This window comes from Cricetulus griseus, chromosome 2 (genome assembly GCF_003668045.3).
Source record: "Cricetulus griseus strain 17A/GY chromosome 2, alternate assembly CriGri-PICRH-1.0, whole genome shotgun sequence".
Classification (NCBI taxonomy): Eukaryota; Metazoa; Chordata; class Mammalia; order Rodentia; family Cricetidae; genus Cricetulus; species Cricetulus griseus.
This window is the reverse complement of record NC_048595.1, coordinates 390,898,284-390,911,952: the sequence shown is the minus strand read 5'-3', so window position 1 is coordinate 390,911,952 and position 13,669 is coordinate 390,898,284. Positions and strand designations below refer to the sequence as shown.

General features: G+C 41.4%; 1 protein-coding gene across 1 annotated transcript in view; it reads left to right on the top strand.

Annotated features, from left to right (window-relative positions):
• The first annotated feature begins 410 nt into the window (after positions 1-410).
• Positions 411-13,669, top strand: part of LOC100750834 (A disintegrin and metalloproteinase with thrombospondin motifs 20) — a 114,450-nt gene continuing 101,191 nt past the window's right edge. Inside the window, exons 1-3 of the mRNA XM_035440836.1 lie at positions 411-721; positions 1,180-1,544; positions 11,978-12,140. Coding sequence (XP_035296727.1) covers positions 631-721; positions 1,180-1,544; positions 11,978-12,140 — 619 coding nt within the window. The 5' untranslated portion in view covers positions 411-630. The remainder of the gene's footprint in view (positions 722-1,179; positions 1,545-11,977; positions 12,141-13,669) is intronic.

Genomic DNA, 13,669 nt, shown 5'->3' with positions numbered 1-13,669 from the left:
TCCCAGAGTCTCCCCTCACACAGGGACCCTTAAAAATGAGCCTGGCCACAAGCCCCATTGGTAGCATTCATTCACAGTTGGAAATTTTGCGTAAGATATAGAGGTCCCACTCGGACACTTGTCATTTCAGTGAAGGAACTAACTCCAGGAACCTATCACCTGTCAATGTGCATGGGGTCTGGCCGCCCTGGGGACACCGAGCTGCATCCAGGGAGGTCGAGGTGCGCGCGCTTGCGGGCGGGGCTGTGCCTGGCTGGGGCTGCGCGGGAGGCCGAGCCGCCGCGCCTCCCGCTGATTGGCCGGCTCGGCAGGGGGGGCGGGCTCTTCGCCGCCCCGCGCGCCCCGCTACTTTGGCTCGGTTCCTGCTGGGCCGGGTGGCGAGCGCTTCCCAGGGTGGCGCGGGCCTGCGAGAGCCAGGCGGGCTGCGAGCGATGAGGCTGCGGCACCGGGAGCGGGAACCGGTGGCGGGGCGAGGCGGGCCGGTCTGCCTCCCGGGTGGCTCTTGAGGCTGCTGAGGAGCCGCGGTGAATAGCTAGAGCGAGGAGGAGGGCAGCAGAGCGCGGGGAGTCTGGCGGCCCGGGCGGCCTCCCTGTCCGGATTCGTCCCCCCCAACCCCCCAAACGTGCAGCCATGCGGGTGGCCAAGTGGCTGACCGGGCTGCTCTGCCCGATCTCGCTCCTTCTTACTGTGTCTTGGGAAGTTCGTTTCCACCCACGACAGGGTAAGGTCGCCGTGGGCTCTGCCCGGGCGGGGTGCGAGTGGGTGGTGCGGACTCGCAGAGACCCCCAGGCCGGCCAGCTCGGAGCATCTCTGAAGGTTTCCCTGGATGTTGTGGAATCGTGTGCACTGGGGACACGCTGTCCTGGCTATGCAGCGTGCACGCGTGGGGACACCGGGCAGCGTGCGCCCGCAGGACACGGGTTGTTAGCTGCAGGGAAGAGTAGAGAGGTTGGCAAGGAGGTGGCTGAGCAGGGTGGTGGGTGGGTGGCAGGGTCTGTGTGGCACACATAGGAGCTGTGGGAAAGCAGAACATGGTCACAGTGCCCACGTGTGTGCGTGTGCATCTGTCTCGCCCCTGGGACGGACCAAGACTGACGACCTTTAGTGGGGATGCTTGGTTCAAGAGTTTGTGGTTTGGACAGCGTCGGGGCTTTACAGACATTGCTCTATGTGTTGCAGAAGCCCTGGTGAAGACTCTGGCCTCCTACGAAGTCGTGATCCCCGCGCGGGTCAATGAGTTCGGAGACGTGTTTCCCCAGAACCGGCACTTCAGCAGGAAGAAACGGAGCTCCGGGGTCCCCGAGCCCACTCCGCTCAGGACCCACTATCGCATCAGCGCTTATGGGCAGCTCTTCCAGCTGAACCTGAGCGCTGACTCGGCCTTCCTGGCTGCCGGCTACACCGAGGTGCACTTGGGGACCCCGGCGGCGCCTGGCTCAGGCGGGGGCAGCGCGGAGCCCCCAGACCTGCGCCACTGCTTCTACCGTGGCCAGGTCAATGCGCGAGAGGACCACACTGCGGTCTTCAGTCTCTGTGGGGGACTGGTAAGCCTGATTGTGCCTCCCATTGCGTTCTCTTGTGATCCGGTCCAGGGCTGCTTTGGGGGTGGGGCACAGTGGTTCCTACTAAGTTTCTCTGAGAAACTCAGAGGGACCACCAGAGAGGAACCCAGGCCAGAGGCTGAGAGAGCAATTTCCATCCACTTGTCACATGCTCCACTGGCTATCATGAGTGGCCTCTGGATTCTGTTTCTGCAATCTCAGGGCAGGCTCTTCACTCTGGAGCATCAGTGCTGGGCAGCTGTTGGCGCCGAATCCCCCGAATTTCTTAAATTGAGTCAATGAATTGGAAATTAGAGTGCCGGAAAGAAAGTACTGAATATACACAAGTTAAAAAGGCCACCGAGGGTCTCAAGATTTGGAAAGAAGTTTGTTCTGTTTCTGGTATGGGGCCGTCCACTAACTAATAATATGTGAAGCACAGAAGAGGGCAAAGGTAGATGGCAACTGGTTCTGGAAAGCCAGAAAACATCTACAACATAATTGCTAGTGTGGGAGAACTAGAAATGACACGAGAAAAAGGGCGGGAGTTTTAAAACCCCACTGGAGAGAGGATGTTATGGTGGAAGCTCCACCCCAGCCCCTGGCATCCAAAGAGTCTGGGATGTTATAATGGAAGTTCTACCCAAGCCCCTCTCCCCATCTCCCTCCTAACCCTGCTGCATCCCAGAAAGCCCTGCAAATGATCACCCCTCCCCCAGAGATGCCCAAGGCTACTCCCCCAGGGTATTTAAACTGCCCCCCCTTCTCTCTGGGCTTTTTCTAATTCGGTTTGAGTTGGTCTGATTTGGATTGCTGCATCAGCAGAAAGGCTTATCCGGGTACAGAAACTTTTCAGAGAGAAAATGAAATAAAACACCACACCCGTGTTTCATTTTATTTTCTTCCTTGGAAACAAAGTGGCCTCCTCCCATGACCAACTTAAGTCTACATAAACCTGGAATCCTTTGTCAGTATAGTCAATTTAAATATGCAACATCACAATTATTGTTAAAATGAAAGTCAATTACCTAAAACATCAAAATACTACCAAGCTAATATGTGATGCATTAATACATACTTCCGTATGAATGCCTGAAGTAATGGAATCTATCTAGCAGAACCTGTATGTTGTTATGCTTTGTGTAATGAGTTAAACCATCTCTGTATGAATGCTAATGTGATATGAGAGCATCATTTTATGACAGACAAAGCTATACCGTCCCTGTTGTTACAGCCGTAGCCGAGGGAAAGAATGTGGCTACAAGTTTCCTGTGAGCTCAAGTTTTGTTTATGAAAAATAAATAGATCAAAGCCGGGCAGTGGTGGCATGGGCCTTTCATCCCAGCACTCGGGAGGCAGAGGCAGGCAGATCTCTTGTGTTCGAGGCTACACAGAGAAACCCAATCTGAAAAAGAAAACAAATTAGAAAAATCAATGAATAAACAGACCATACTTTCTGGAAGGTGTTCAGATAGTTCCACAAAATCATCTGCTTATTATTTGATCCAAACATTGGTAGTAGTTCTGTCCAGGCAAAATGTAATAACAAGTTGATTTGAGATGTTCTGGATGTGAGCATTAATTACTGTGCTGGCTAGTATTTATGTCAAGTAAACTGACATAGGTTTACATCATTTTGGAAGAGGGAAACTCAGTTGAGGAAATACTCCCACCTGAATTGCCCCAAAGGAGCCTGTGGTGTATTTTCATAGTGATTGATGTGGGAGTGCCCAGTCCATTGTTAGTGGTACGATCCCTGGGCTGGTAGTCTGGATTGTATAAGAAGGCAGGCTGAGGAAGCTGTGAGTAGTGTTCCTTTATGGTTTCTGCAATAGTTCCCGCCTCTAAGTTCCTGCCTTGAGTTCCTGCTCTGACTTCCATGGATGATGTACTTCCGTGGATTACTACAAGGTGTAAAATGAAATAAACCCTTTCTTCCCCAGGTTGCTTTGGTCATGGTGTTTAATCCTAAGACAGCTACTAAGTAACTTTGGAAAGTCTTCTTGTTCTTTTCCAACTAGTATTGAGTTGCATTTACCTAAATTGCTTCCAATAATTTCTTTCCTCTCCACTGTAGATAAATGTAAAATATTTACATTGTCAACATAGTAGAAGCACCAATAGTACATAGACATTTATACTCCAAGGAAAATTGCTCAATTTTTTAAAGACTTAAAAATAATGCTTAGTTTATCTGTAAAATCAAATTAATACTGTCAAAATCCTCTCTCTAAGGCCATTTGTTCAAATAGATACCCCAGAAATTTTATTGATTACATTTAACTCATTAGTGTTCAGCTAACCCAAGATATGACTTAGAACATTATTTTCAATTTCTGTATCATTAATTTTTAAAACTTTTTTGCAAGTCTCTATGTTTACATCTTTTTTTTTTCATTTCACAAACTCACTGAACCTGGCTGATTTTTTAAAAAAAAATATTCCTAAGACTTTTGAGCCCAAGAACCAGAAGGAATTAAAAATCTTGCCAGGAGTTTTTTTTAACATAACCATATCTATATCTATATCTAAATCTGTATCTATATCTATATCTTGTTCTTCTAATGTTCCTTAGTTTTTTGTTTTCCATAAATGTTTATCTAAAGACCCAAAGATTTGAAAACAAAGATTTATATGTTCCCAAACTATATAGTTGATAGGAAAATAGAGCATATTATAAAGTATTTGTGAGTATTGTGATAATGGTTTATGAAACTTTAATCCATTGATAGAATTACAGTTATCTCACTATTAACCCTCATATTCAATCCTAAATTTAATTTTTATAATGATATGATTTATGGTCTCCTAGGGTTGATAAATGATCTAGGGTTTTTATTTAGTAAGTTGGATTATTATTATTAGCATATACATGACAGGATTTAACACATAGTATATTCAAAGTCAACACCCTTGGTGCAATACTAAAAGGTCTCATTGTACTCTTGGTTAGTTAAGTTCAGCCCTGTCAAGGGCAGCAGCACACTTAAGAAATATGCTTAATGAATATATAGTGTCATGTGTCCATAAGCAAGGGATACAAACGCATTTGTGAACCTTCAGAGATGAATGAGTAAAGAGGTTATATAAAGGCATTCTGATTAACTCTTCCCTTTGCTGGGGACTTAAGTATTGGTGGTATTGTATATATTAATTAAAATATATTCATGAGCTAGATAAATCATTTGGAGCAGGCCAACTAGTTCTTGGCTGTCTCAGCCAAGTGGCATGGCCATTCCCATGTAATGGTGAAGATGTTTCTTGGCTTTTCCAAGATGTAAAATGACTAGAATGTTTGGCAGAGAGATTTCCAGAAAGAAGCAAGGAACAATGATATCGGTGGTCAGCAGTCTACTATAGACTGTCCTTCTGTCCATCAAATACCATGTTGCTGTCCTTTCTCATTGTAGCAGTCATACTCATCTTGTCAACAAATGTTCACAGGGGCACTGTCTCTTGACTCAAAGTACAAAGTCATAGTGTAGTTTACTGTTTTTTTTTCCAAAGATGCAGGCTAATATCTTTTGGACTTGGCAACATGAATTAGCTGCATGTTCTCAAGCTCAGTACACATGGTGAACTGTGAGGTTGCTACCCACGCTTTAACTACACCCCCCCCCCCCAAGCCCAACAAGACAGGATGCCTGGTAGTTGCTGATCTGCAGTTGTTCCTTCTATGGAAGAATTTTAGGGATGCTATTCTGTCAGCAAGAGGCTTTCCCCATTGCTTTTCATTTCTTTTTCTAGTAACTCCACCACTTACGAAGGCACCAGTCTGCTCTTTGGGAGGGATGTCATTTCTTCTCCATGGTCACATCTAAAGTGGATTTTAGGGAGGATGCTGACTTGGAATAGTGTGTGTGTGTGTGTGTGTGTGTGTGTGTGAGAGAGAGAGAGAGAGAGAGAGAGAGAGAGAGAGAGAGAGAGAGAGAGAGAGAGATTGCTGACTTAAATTTAAGGGCCTTGTAGGTTATTTTTACAATGAAAAATAGTCAGGAACATTTTTAAGTTCGTCGTTCCTTTGATTATGTCCCCCTGCCCCGCCAAATTTGGTTGGCTTCTGACAATTCAAATTTTGATAATTGTTTTACTTGTTTCCTATGTCCATTTCCAAAGCTTAGAAAGCACTTATGTTAAATTTGGGAATGCCAAGAATCTATAACATGTTGGATACTTACCTTACAGATGAGACTTCATATCTATTAAATAATTGGGGGAGAATGGCAATGTGTGATACAATCATTTTTAAATTAATATTTCATTTTTTATTTTACATACCAACCCCAGTTCCTCCTCCCTCCCCTTCTCCTGTCCTCCACCTCCCCCATCTCACCCCACCATCCACTCCTAAGTGGGGGAAAGGCCTCCTTTGGGGAGTCAACAAAGTCTGGCATACCAAGTTGAGGCGGGTCTAAGACCCTCCCCCACTGTATCAAGGCTGTGCAAGGTGTTCCACCAGAGGGAATGGGGTCCAAAAAGGCAGTTCATGCACCCAGGATAAGTCCTGGTCCCACTTCTAACCCCGCACAACAGATCAAGCTACATAACTGTCACCCACATTCAGAGGGTCTAGTTTAGTCCTATTCAGGTTCCCCACTCTCAGTCCATAGTCCATGAGCTCCCACTAGCTTGGGTCAACTTCCTCTGTGGTTTTCCCCATCATGATCTTGACACTCCCCCCTGCCCCTGCCATGTTCATATGATCCCTCCTCTCTCTCTTCAACTGAACTCCAGGATCTCAGCCCAGTGCTTGGCTGTGGATCTTTGCATCTGCTTCCACCAGTTACTGGATGTAGGTTCTATGATGACAATTAGGGTAGTCACTAATCTGATTAAAGGGGAAGGCCAATTCAGGCACCCTTTCCACTATTGCTAGGAGTCTTAGCTGGGGTCATCCTTGTGGATTCCTGGGAATTTCCCTAGCCCAGGTTTTATTTTGGCAATATATCATGAATATATCTTGTCATCTCTTTATAAAACAGCTCTTAGCACTTTTCTTGTCATATTTAACTTCTCATTATTGTGATGATTTTAGGTTTCATGTTTTCACTGGTGTTATAGGAAAATACTGAGAGAGGCTGTTGTGACAGACTTAAACAAATGTGGCTATTTTCCCAGTGGTTCTTTAGAACCCTTATAGCCTTAGAAAGAGAGAGACAAGCTATAGAATTTTTTTTCTGTTTGTTTGGACGCACAGTTGAATCCTTTTGACATTTACATCTTGGGTAGATTCATTCTACCCAAGACTTTTGTTTGTATTAAACCTGGTGGGCTAGAACTTGGTACAAAGCCATTCTATTTGGTGAGTTATCATCTTGCTTTTCCTTTTCATCAACTCCTCTTATTTTACATTAGAAATCTGGAGCTGGCATGTGGAAGAGGGAAGGTAAAGAATGCCGTCAGAGGAGAGAGGACTTACCTTTAAGGAACCATACATCACTGAATTTCTGTTTTACACTTCTTGAGTCAGTTCTTACGTTTTCTTCATCAGTGATTCATCCACTTATGCAATGTATTTTTATATACAGATGGCCAGCATTGCATCCAGCAGATTAGGAAGAATCTCTGAGGTTAGCTTGTTGTCTTTTAGTATATAGCATTTACACTTTGCTCATGGTGAGAAGAGTGGGTGTATCATCAGTGTTTTTGGTAGAATATTTTTATCCTACCTTACACATTTTCTATTTCATGGTAACCACTGAACCTCTATTTATGAATATAGTTTGAACACACACTAATTATCTTATGAAACTGGGTAAGTAAAACTATTTGTAACTTTATTATAGATGATGGAACTGAGTGAGAGATATGAAATAACTGGCCTAAGTTTCCATAAGTGCTGAACCTGGACTCATGCCTTTTATTTCTTATACAAAATCACTATAGGCTTTGTGGTTAGACATTGAGAAGCTTTTTTATTCGGCAACTCCATATTTTCCAGTGTTTTACCCTAGTGGCCAGGCTTAGTGTGGTAACTGTGCATATTTTGGGAAAAGAGTCTGGTGGGTTTATCTTCTGTGCTTGTTTTTGCTCTTTAGGAAGTCTAACCACTCATTATTGGTTGTAGTGACAGTATGTGTGCTGGTCATGTATTTTGAAAATTGTGTGAATGAATGCCACAGTACTGAAACAGCATTCTGGAAATACAACTATATAATATTGTCTAAACAGATAAAAATTATTTTCAGTGGAATAAATTGAAACCAGTTTAAGGATCAATAAACAGCTTGGCAGATAATCGGGCAGTAGTCTAAATAATAGAAACACCTGCACAAGTGAAAGCTAGTTTTGAAGGGTTTTCTAGTCAGTGAGTTAAAGTGCAATGCCATTTACTTCCTTCTGAATCAGTCGGCAACATTCATTTGCAGATAGACAGGATGCTAAAAATATGGATGAGCTAAATGTGATTCTATGAACCACCTGTTTTGTCAAGTCCTCAAATTCCTTGCCAGATTCCTTTCCAAGTTTTTTTAAATTTGAATTAATAGGTTCCTTGGGAGCCTTTTGGCATAACCCTAATGTTTTTTTATTATTTGAGGAGGAGGTCCATTCCATAGGAATGGACTATTGAAAAGTTGATGGAAGTAACAATCCTTCATTGGTAAATACAAAAGGTAATCAGTTTTGGAAATAAATTATCCACATAGTTTTTGGAGCTTTGTATTTTAATTCCCATAGATTCTGATGAAACCTTGCCCATTGCTGAGCCACTGTTCCTGGCAAGCTAGTCCAGTACAGCTACAACAGAGTGACTTATGGATGCTGGCAGAACTGTTTCTTTTCTTGTGGTAGCATAGGACAGACCCTGTGAGCTCATAGAAGTTCCTTTTGTTGGTTTTGATTGAGAAAAGCAAAAATCTATATAATGACTGTCAGTGTTTCTTGGGAACAGTGTGCCATCCACAGTGGTGTCATGGGTGTGCTTAAGCTAAGCAGAGGGCACCTCCTGTCTTGCATCTTTCCCCAAGATACTATCATATTTCTCATCCTCAGCAGGCTCTTTTAAAAGGCAGAAAAGGATTTTCCATGGACCCATGTGCTCAGATTTCAAAAGCAATTTCTTTGTTACCTCTTATAGTACAGACAGAATTAGTTTTCTGGGAAGGTTGGAAATGCTGGAGTCTCAGTACTGTAATGAAAAATGAGTGATTTATGGTTAAACTCAAAGTTGACATTGGTAGAGTTAGTTATTGAAATTGCAAGAGGCTAGGCTATTAGAAAAGTGTCCAATGAATGAAAATTATGTAGAGTTTTGTCTTTTCTTAAAAATACTGTAATTGTAGTGTTTTATAGTCAGCAAACTTAATTGAGTTTCAATTATTTTACTTTCCCTGTGTTGGGTATTGAACCAGTGTCCTTGTGTTTGCTAAGCTTGCATTCTGTTATTGAGCCTTATCTCTAGCCCCTAATTTTAAGTTATTAAAAGTTTATTTTGTTACATTAACATACTACCTAAGATAACATAAACATTTGACTTGTTCCATCAAAGGGAACTATATGCAGATATGTCAGAGACATCTCTACATTATTGTAATTTATGAATGTTCATTAAAGACCTGAGCGATCATTAAAGAGTATCATGGTTACTCTGATAGTCACAAGTTGTTCATTTCCATGGCTACACAGTGTCTGCTGTTCCTGGCAATGTTTTAAGTGATGGAAAGATAAAGAAATTGAAGATGCTGATGGAGTGATAGTAACCTGTTCATAATTACAGCAAAGAGGGTTTTATGCTTAAGATTGCTATGACCATTTCAGTGGCTTTAATGACTATTACATGAAAATGATGGCTCAAAATATATGATTATCATTTACAAGGAATTTAGAACAATTTTTCAAGTTGCTCCTAAATAATTTTTAGGATAACTAGAGTTAAGAAATAGAAATGAAGTGTCGTCAAAACCAAGCTTGTCACACTATCTATAGATCAGTAAAACTTGTCACACTATCTATAGATCAGTTGTTCATTGCAGGATCACACTTTGCTCAGTAGGGAATGTAACCTTTTGAATGTAGGTAAAAGTATATTTGTGCATTCTGACAGTGATGAGTAGTGAGCTGGCCTCTCCAAGCCATCGCCAACTCCTACCTCCTATTGACACAGTGTCAGGCTCCTTTCTCTATCACTTGAGCTTTATGAGCTCTTCCTCAGCTCCTCAAGCCTTTCACTCCCTCTTTGAGATGCTGCCGCCTAATTTACTACTGGTCCCTCATCATCCCTCCAGCTTCAGTCTGGCTGTCCCTACCTGGGATTTCTCTTTCCTCTTCGCCTGCTGTTCCCAGTCTTTGAATTACATCAACTAATTTTTTTCTTCAGTTGGGGGTGAGGGTGGGGGTAAGAGGGATTTACTGTATTCTTTCAAATTTTATTTATTACTTTAAATTTTTATTTCTTGATATATATATATATATATATATATATATATATATATCTTACTGAGTCCATTTAATGTTGTTTGTATATACCGATAAGAGAAACATATATACAGAAGGACGTCCCCCATCATCACCTTTTTTTCTAAACTCTAGAGTTTATATAGTATCCTTCTGAGGTTTTTGATGGAGTTGAAAATAGATAGTTATGGTTATGGTTTCATTAGTTATGATAAAAATAAGTTATGTATAAAACTTTAGACTCATAAAGATATGATAGATGATAACATATTTTCTTTAAATTTTGCTGCATGTTAGTAGACTAAATATTGTTAACTGTAGTTCTTGCTTGATAACTGTTTTGTCATATATAGTTTTACTATGTTAAACTTAAAACTTTCCTTTTTATTTAGACAGAAAATAGATGATGGGGGATGTATATATGTTTCTCTTATTGGTTGATGAATAAAACACTGGCCAGTAGCCAGGCAGGAAGTATAGGCAGGGCTACAAGATGAGGAGAGTTCTGGGGAGAGGATGCAGAGAGAAGCCACCAAGGAGACTCCATGTAGCTACTGGGAAGATAGGACGCCGGCATTCTCCAGTAAGATAAGGCCGTGTAGAAATACATAGATTAATAGTTATTAGTTAATAATTAAGAGAGAGCTATCCAGTAAGAAGCCTAAGTCATTGGCCAAACAGTTTAGAGTTAATATAAGTCTCTGTGTGTTTATTTGGGGCTAAACCACTGTGGGACCAGGTGGGACAGAAACATCGTTTACAACTACCCACCCCACCTCTTGGGAATATAGGCACCATGTTCTCTAGACTGCTTTCTGTTGTCTGTGGGTGATGACATCTTTAGGGGACCCTCAGAAAATTGGGATAATGATCAAGTCCTGGAAGAGCTAACTGTATCATTCGTTGTCCAGTCTCTGTGTGATGGGAAAGTGTAGAGCTTATCTGAAGTCCTGGCTGGAGTAGTCTGTGAGACTGGACCATCTTAGCTAGTAGCTTTGAAGTTCTTTGGTATCTATGGATTCTTTCTAGTTGTCTGTGTACTTGATACAACACCACTAATTAAGTAGTTTGTCTTTCCTATTGATTTAACATGCTGCATGCATGTGAAGGAAGGTCCGTATGACTTGGTATTTGGGGACTACAATGTAGTTAGCTATTTTTATGCTGAGGAAGGTCAAAGTATTAGATATATCCATGGATATAGTGGTTAAAATGGAATAATTCATTCAATTTTGCTTGTACTATGGGGGCCTAACAATCAAGTTGTGGCAGTGGGATTGGTGTAAGATAGGAGAGAAAGTTCCACCCTTGAGTTATCCCAGGTTCGTTTTTTTTCTCTTCAACAATCTGGAAATATGTTAGCCATTTACTGAAGAATGTGTCATTGCAGAAACAACAGTTTTGGATGAAACCCAAGAGTGGATTTAGACACGTTAAGGTTGAGAATGCAAGCCAAGCACAAATGTCAAAAGCAAGTTTGTTGTTGAATTTTAGAGTTCAGAAAGTAGGGCCCTCTTTGTAAAAGCTCTTCCTCACCTTTCATTTCTCATAAGCGAGTTCTGAATCTCATCACCAGACCCATCTTATCCAGTCTGACCTTCATCTACTTCTAACAGTCTTCTCTCCCCCCATTGCTTTCCATAGACCAAACCAAACAGTTGTAGCATTTATAGAGAACTCTAGATCTTCTTTGTTTTAAGAGCTTTGCAAGTGATTGTCTTTAATACCTGGAATATCTACTGTCTAAGGTGAATGGGGATAGTGTGTAGTCTTGTGACTTCATTCAGAAAAGGGGACAGAAGCACGGGCTACAGAGAAGAAACTTGTGTCCTGTTGATAACATTTAGAAAATGGGATCTGCAGTTTCATCCCTATGAGCTCATTTAATTTCTCTGTCATGCTGGTGATGGAATTTAGGTTCACACATACTAAGTAAGCACTGCATCTTTGAGCTATGGCCCCAGTCTTGTGTGATGGTTGTACAATGTTAATTCAGTAATAGTGACTCTTGGTAAAAGCGAATGTTATTTCCCCCATTCTAGATGGGAACATTCAAAGCCCACGATGGTGAATATTTCCTAGAACCAATTATGAAGGCAGATGGGAATGAGCACGAAGACAACTACAACAAGCCACACCTGATATACAGACAGGAATTGAAGAGGAATTCCTACACACAGTCATATGGGCCTTGTGGAGTGTCAGGTAAACTTTGAAGGGAAACCATTCAGCTAAACTATAATGCTACTTAAAATGTTTTGGCTATTATCTATTTTTTGTTGTTGTTTTTGGTTTTTCGAGACAGGGTTGCTCTGTGTGGCTTTGGAACCTATCCTGGCACTTGCTCTGGAGACCAGGCTGGTCTTGAACTCAGAGAGATCTGCCTGTCTCTGCCTCCCGAGTGCTGGGATTAAAGGCGTGTGCCACCAACGCCCAATTTATTATCTATATTTTTAGTTGCCAAAATTGTATACATCAACTATTACATATGAAGAATATGTACATTGTGGAATGTTTTTTAACACACTGTTCAAAGTTTTAAGGGCATGGTCCACTTTCATTAACATTGTCTCTCTGCGGCACAGTAGCGCCTTTGAGTTTATTTTAGATTCAGATGAAGTACCCCTTGACCAGCATCTCCCCGGTTCACCACTTCTGCTACCACACTATGTTTTAGTTGTAAATTCAACTGCTACATTACACATGCACATGTGTAAGATATGACATTTCTTAAATGATATTTTCAAAAGCATTTTTTCCCTGTAAGGATTCATTAGAAATTATCCATTTAAATTATTTTTGTAGTAAATTAAAGTCCAAAATATGCATTCAGTGTAGAGAATTTATAGTGGACATCCACAGACAATTTTTATTTCAATATAATATTCACAGAATGGTGATTAAGTTTTTTTCTCAGTGGAATATTAATACCGGTATAAATGTTCTGCCTCCAGTGGTTCTAATTCTCTTTAGTGGAAACATGTCATTCACAGGTTTCCATGGCCACCATCTTTCTCAGCCTGCTTCTCAGATGCATCTATTTTGGTGTATGTCACAGCAGTTCGTCTATTTAATATTTCATTGTTTGAGTATGTCATGGCACCAATATCCATTTTCCCAGTGACATTTTGGGTCATTTTCAGGCTTTTGATATGAGAAACAATGCTTGCCCCATCCTCTCTGTCTGAGAATTTCTTCAGGAGGTACACCCAGAAACTAGGTAATCCCATATTCTTTTACAAAGCTGATTTTAGATCCAGCAATGTATAAGAATTGATTTTCATCCTTTTTTTCTTATAAAAGTCAGACTACTGATTATAAATATATATTAATATATATTTATAATGTATTAGGATCTAGGAGTCACGGATTTCTAGGCAGATAAATGTATTACTGGTAAAATATATTGCTTGTACTTTGTACGGAAGTTAGGTTTGGGTCTACAAGTATGCATGGATCTTCATTATTCACATAATGACATATAAAAACATACAGAAAAGGCACCTGCAGTTATCATCAAAATACAAAGCCAAGACAAAAGAGTGTGATTAGGAAGGTTTTCTTTGACATTGTAGGTGTCCATAAACTTTAGTTCTGAATGCTGTGATGCTGTCTATAGTCTGATGTGATGATACACAGGCCATTGAAGGTTTTCTCTGGGAATTCACTCTTAATTAACCTTTGCTGTTTGGATACTGCCATTTGAAGTGGCCCCCACTATCTATGACCAAGGC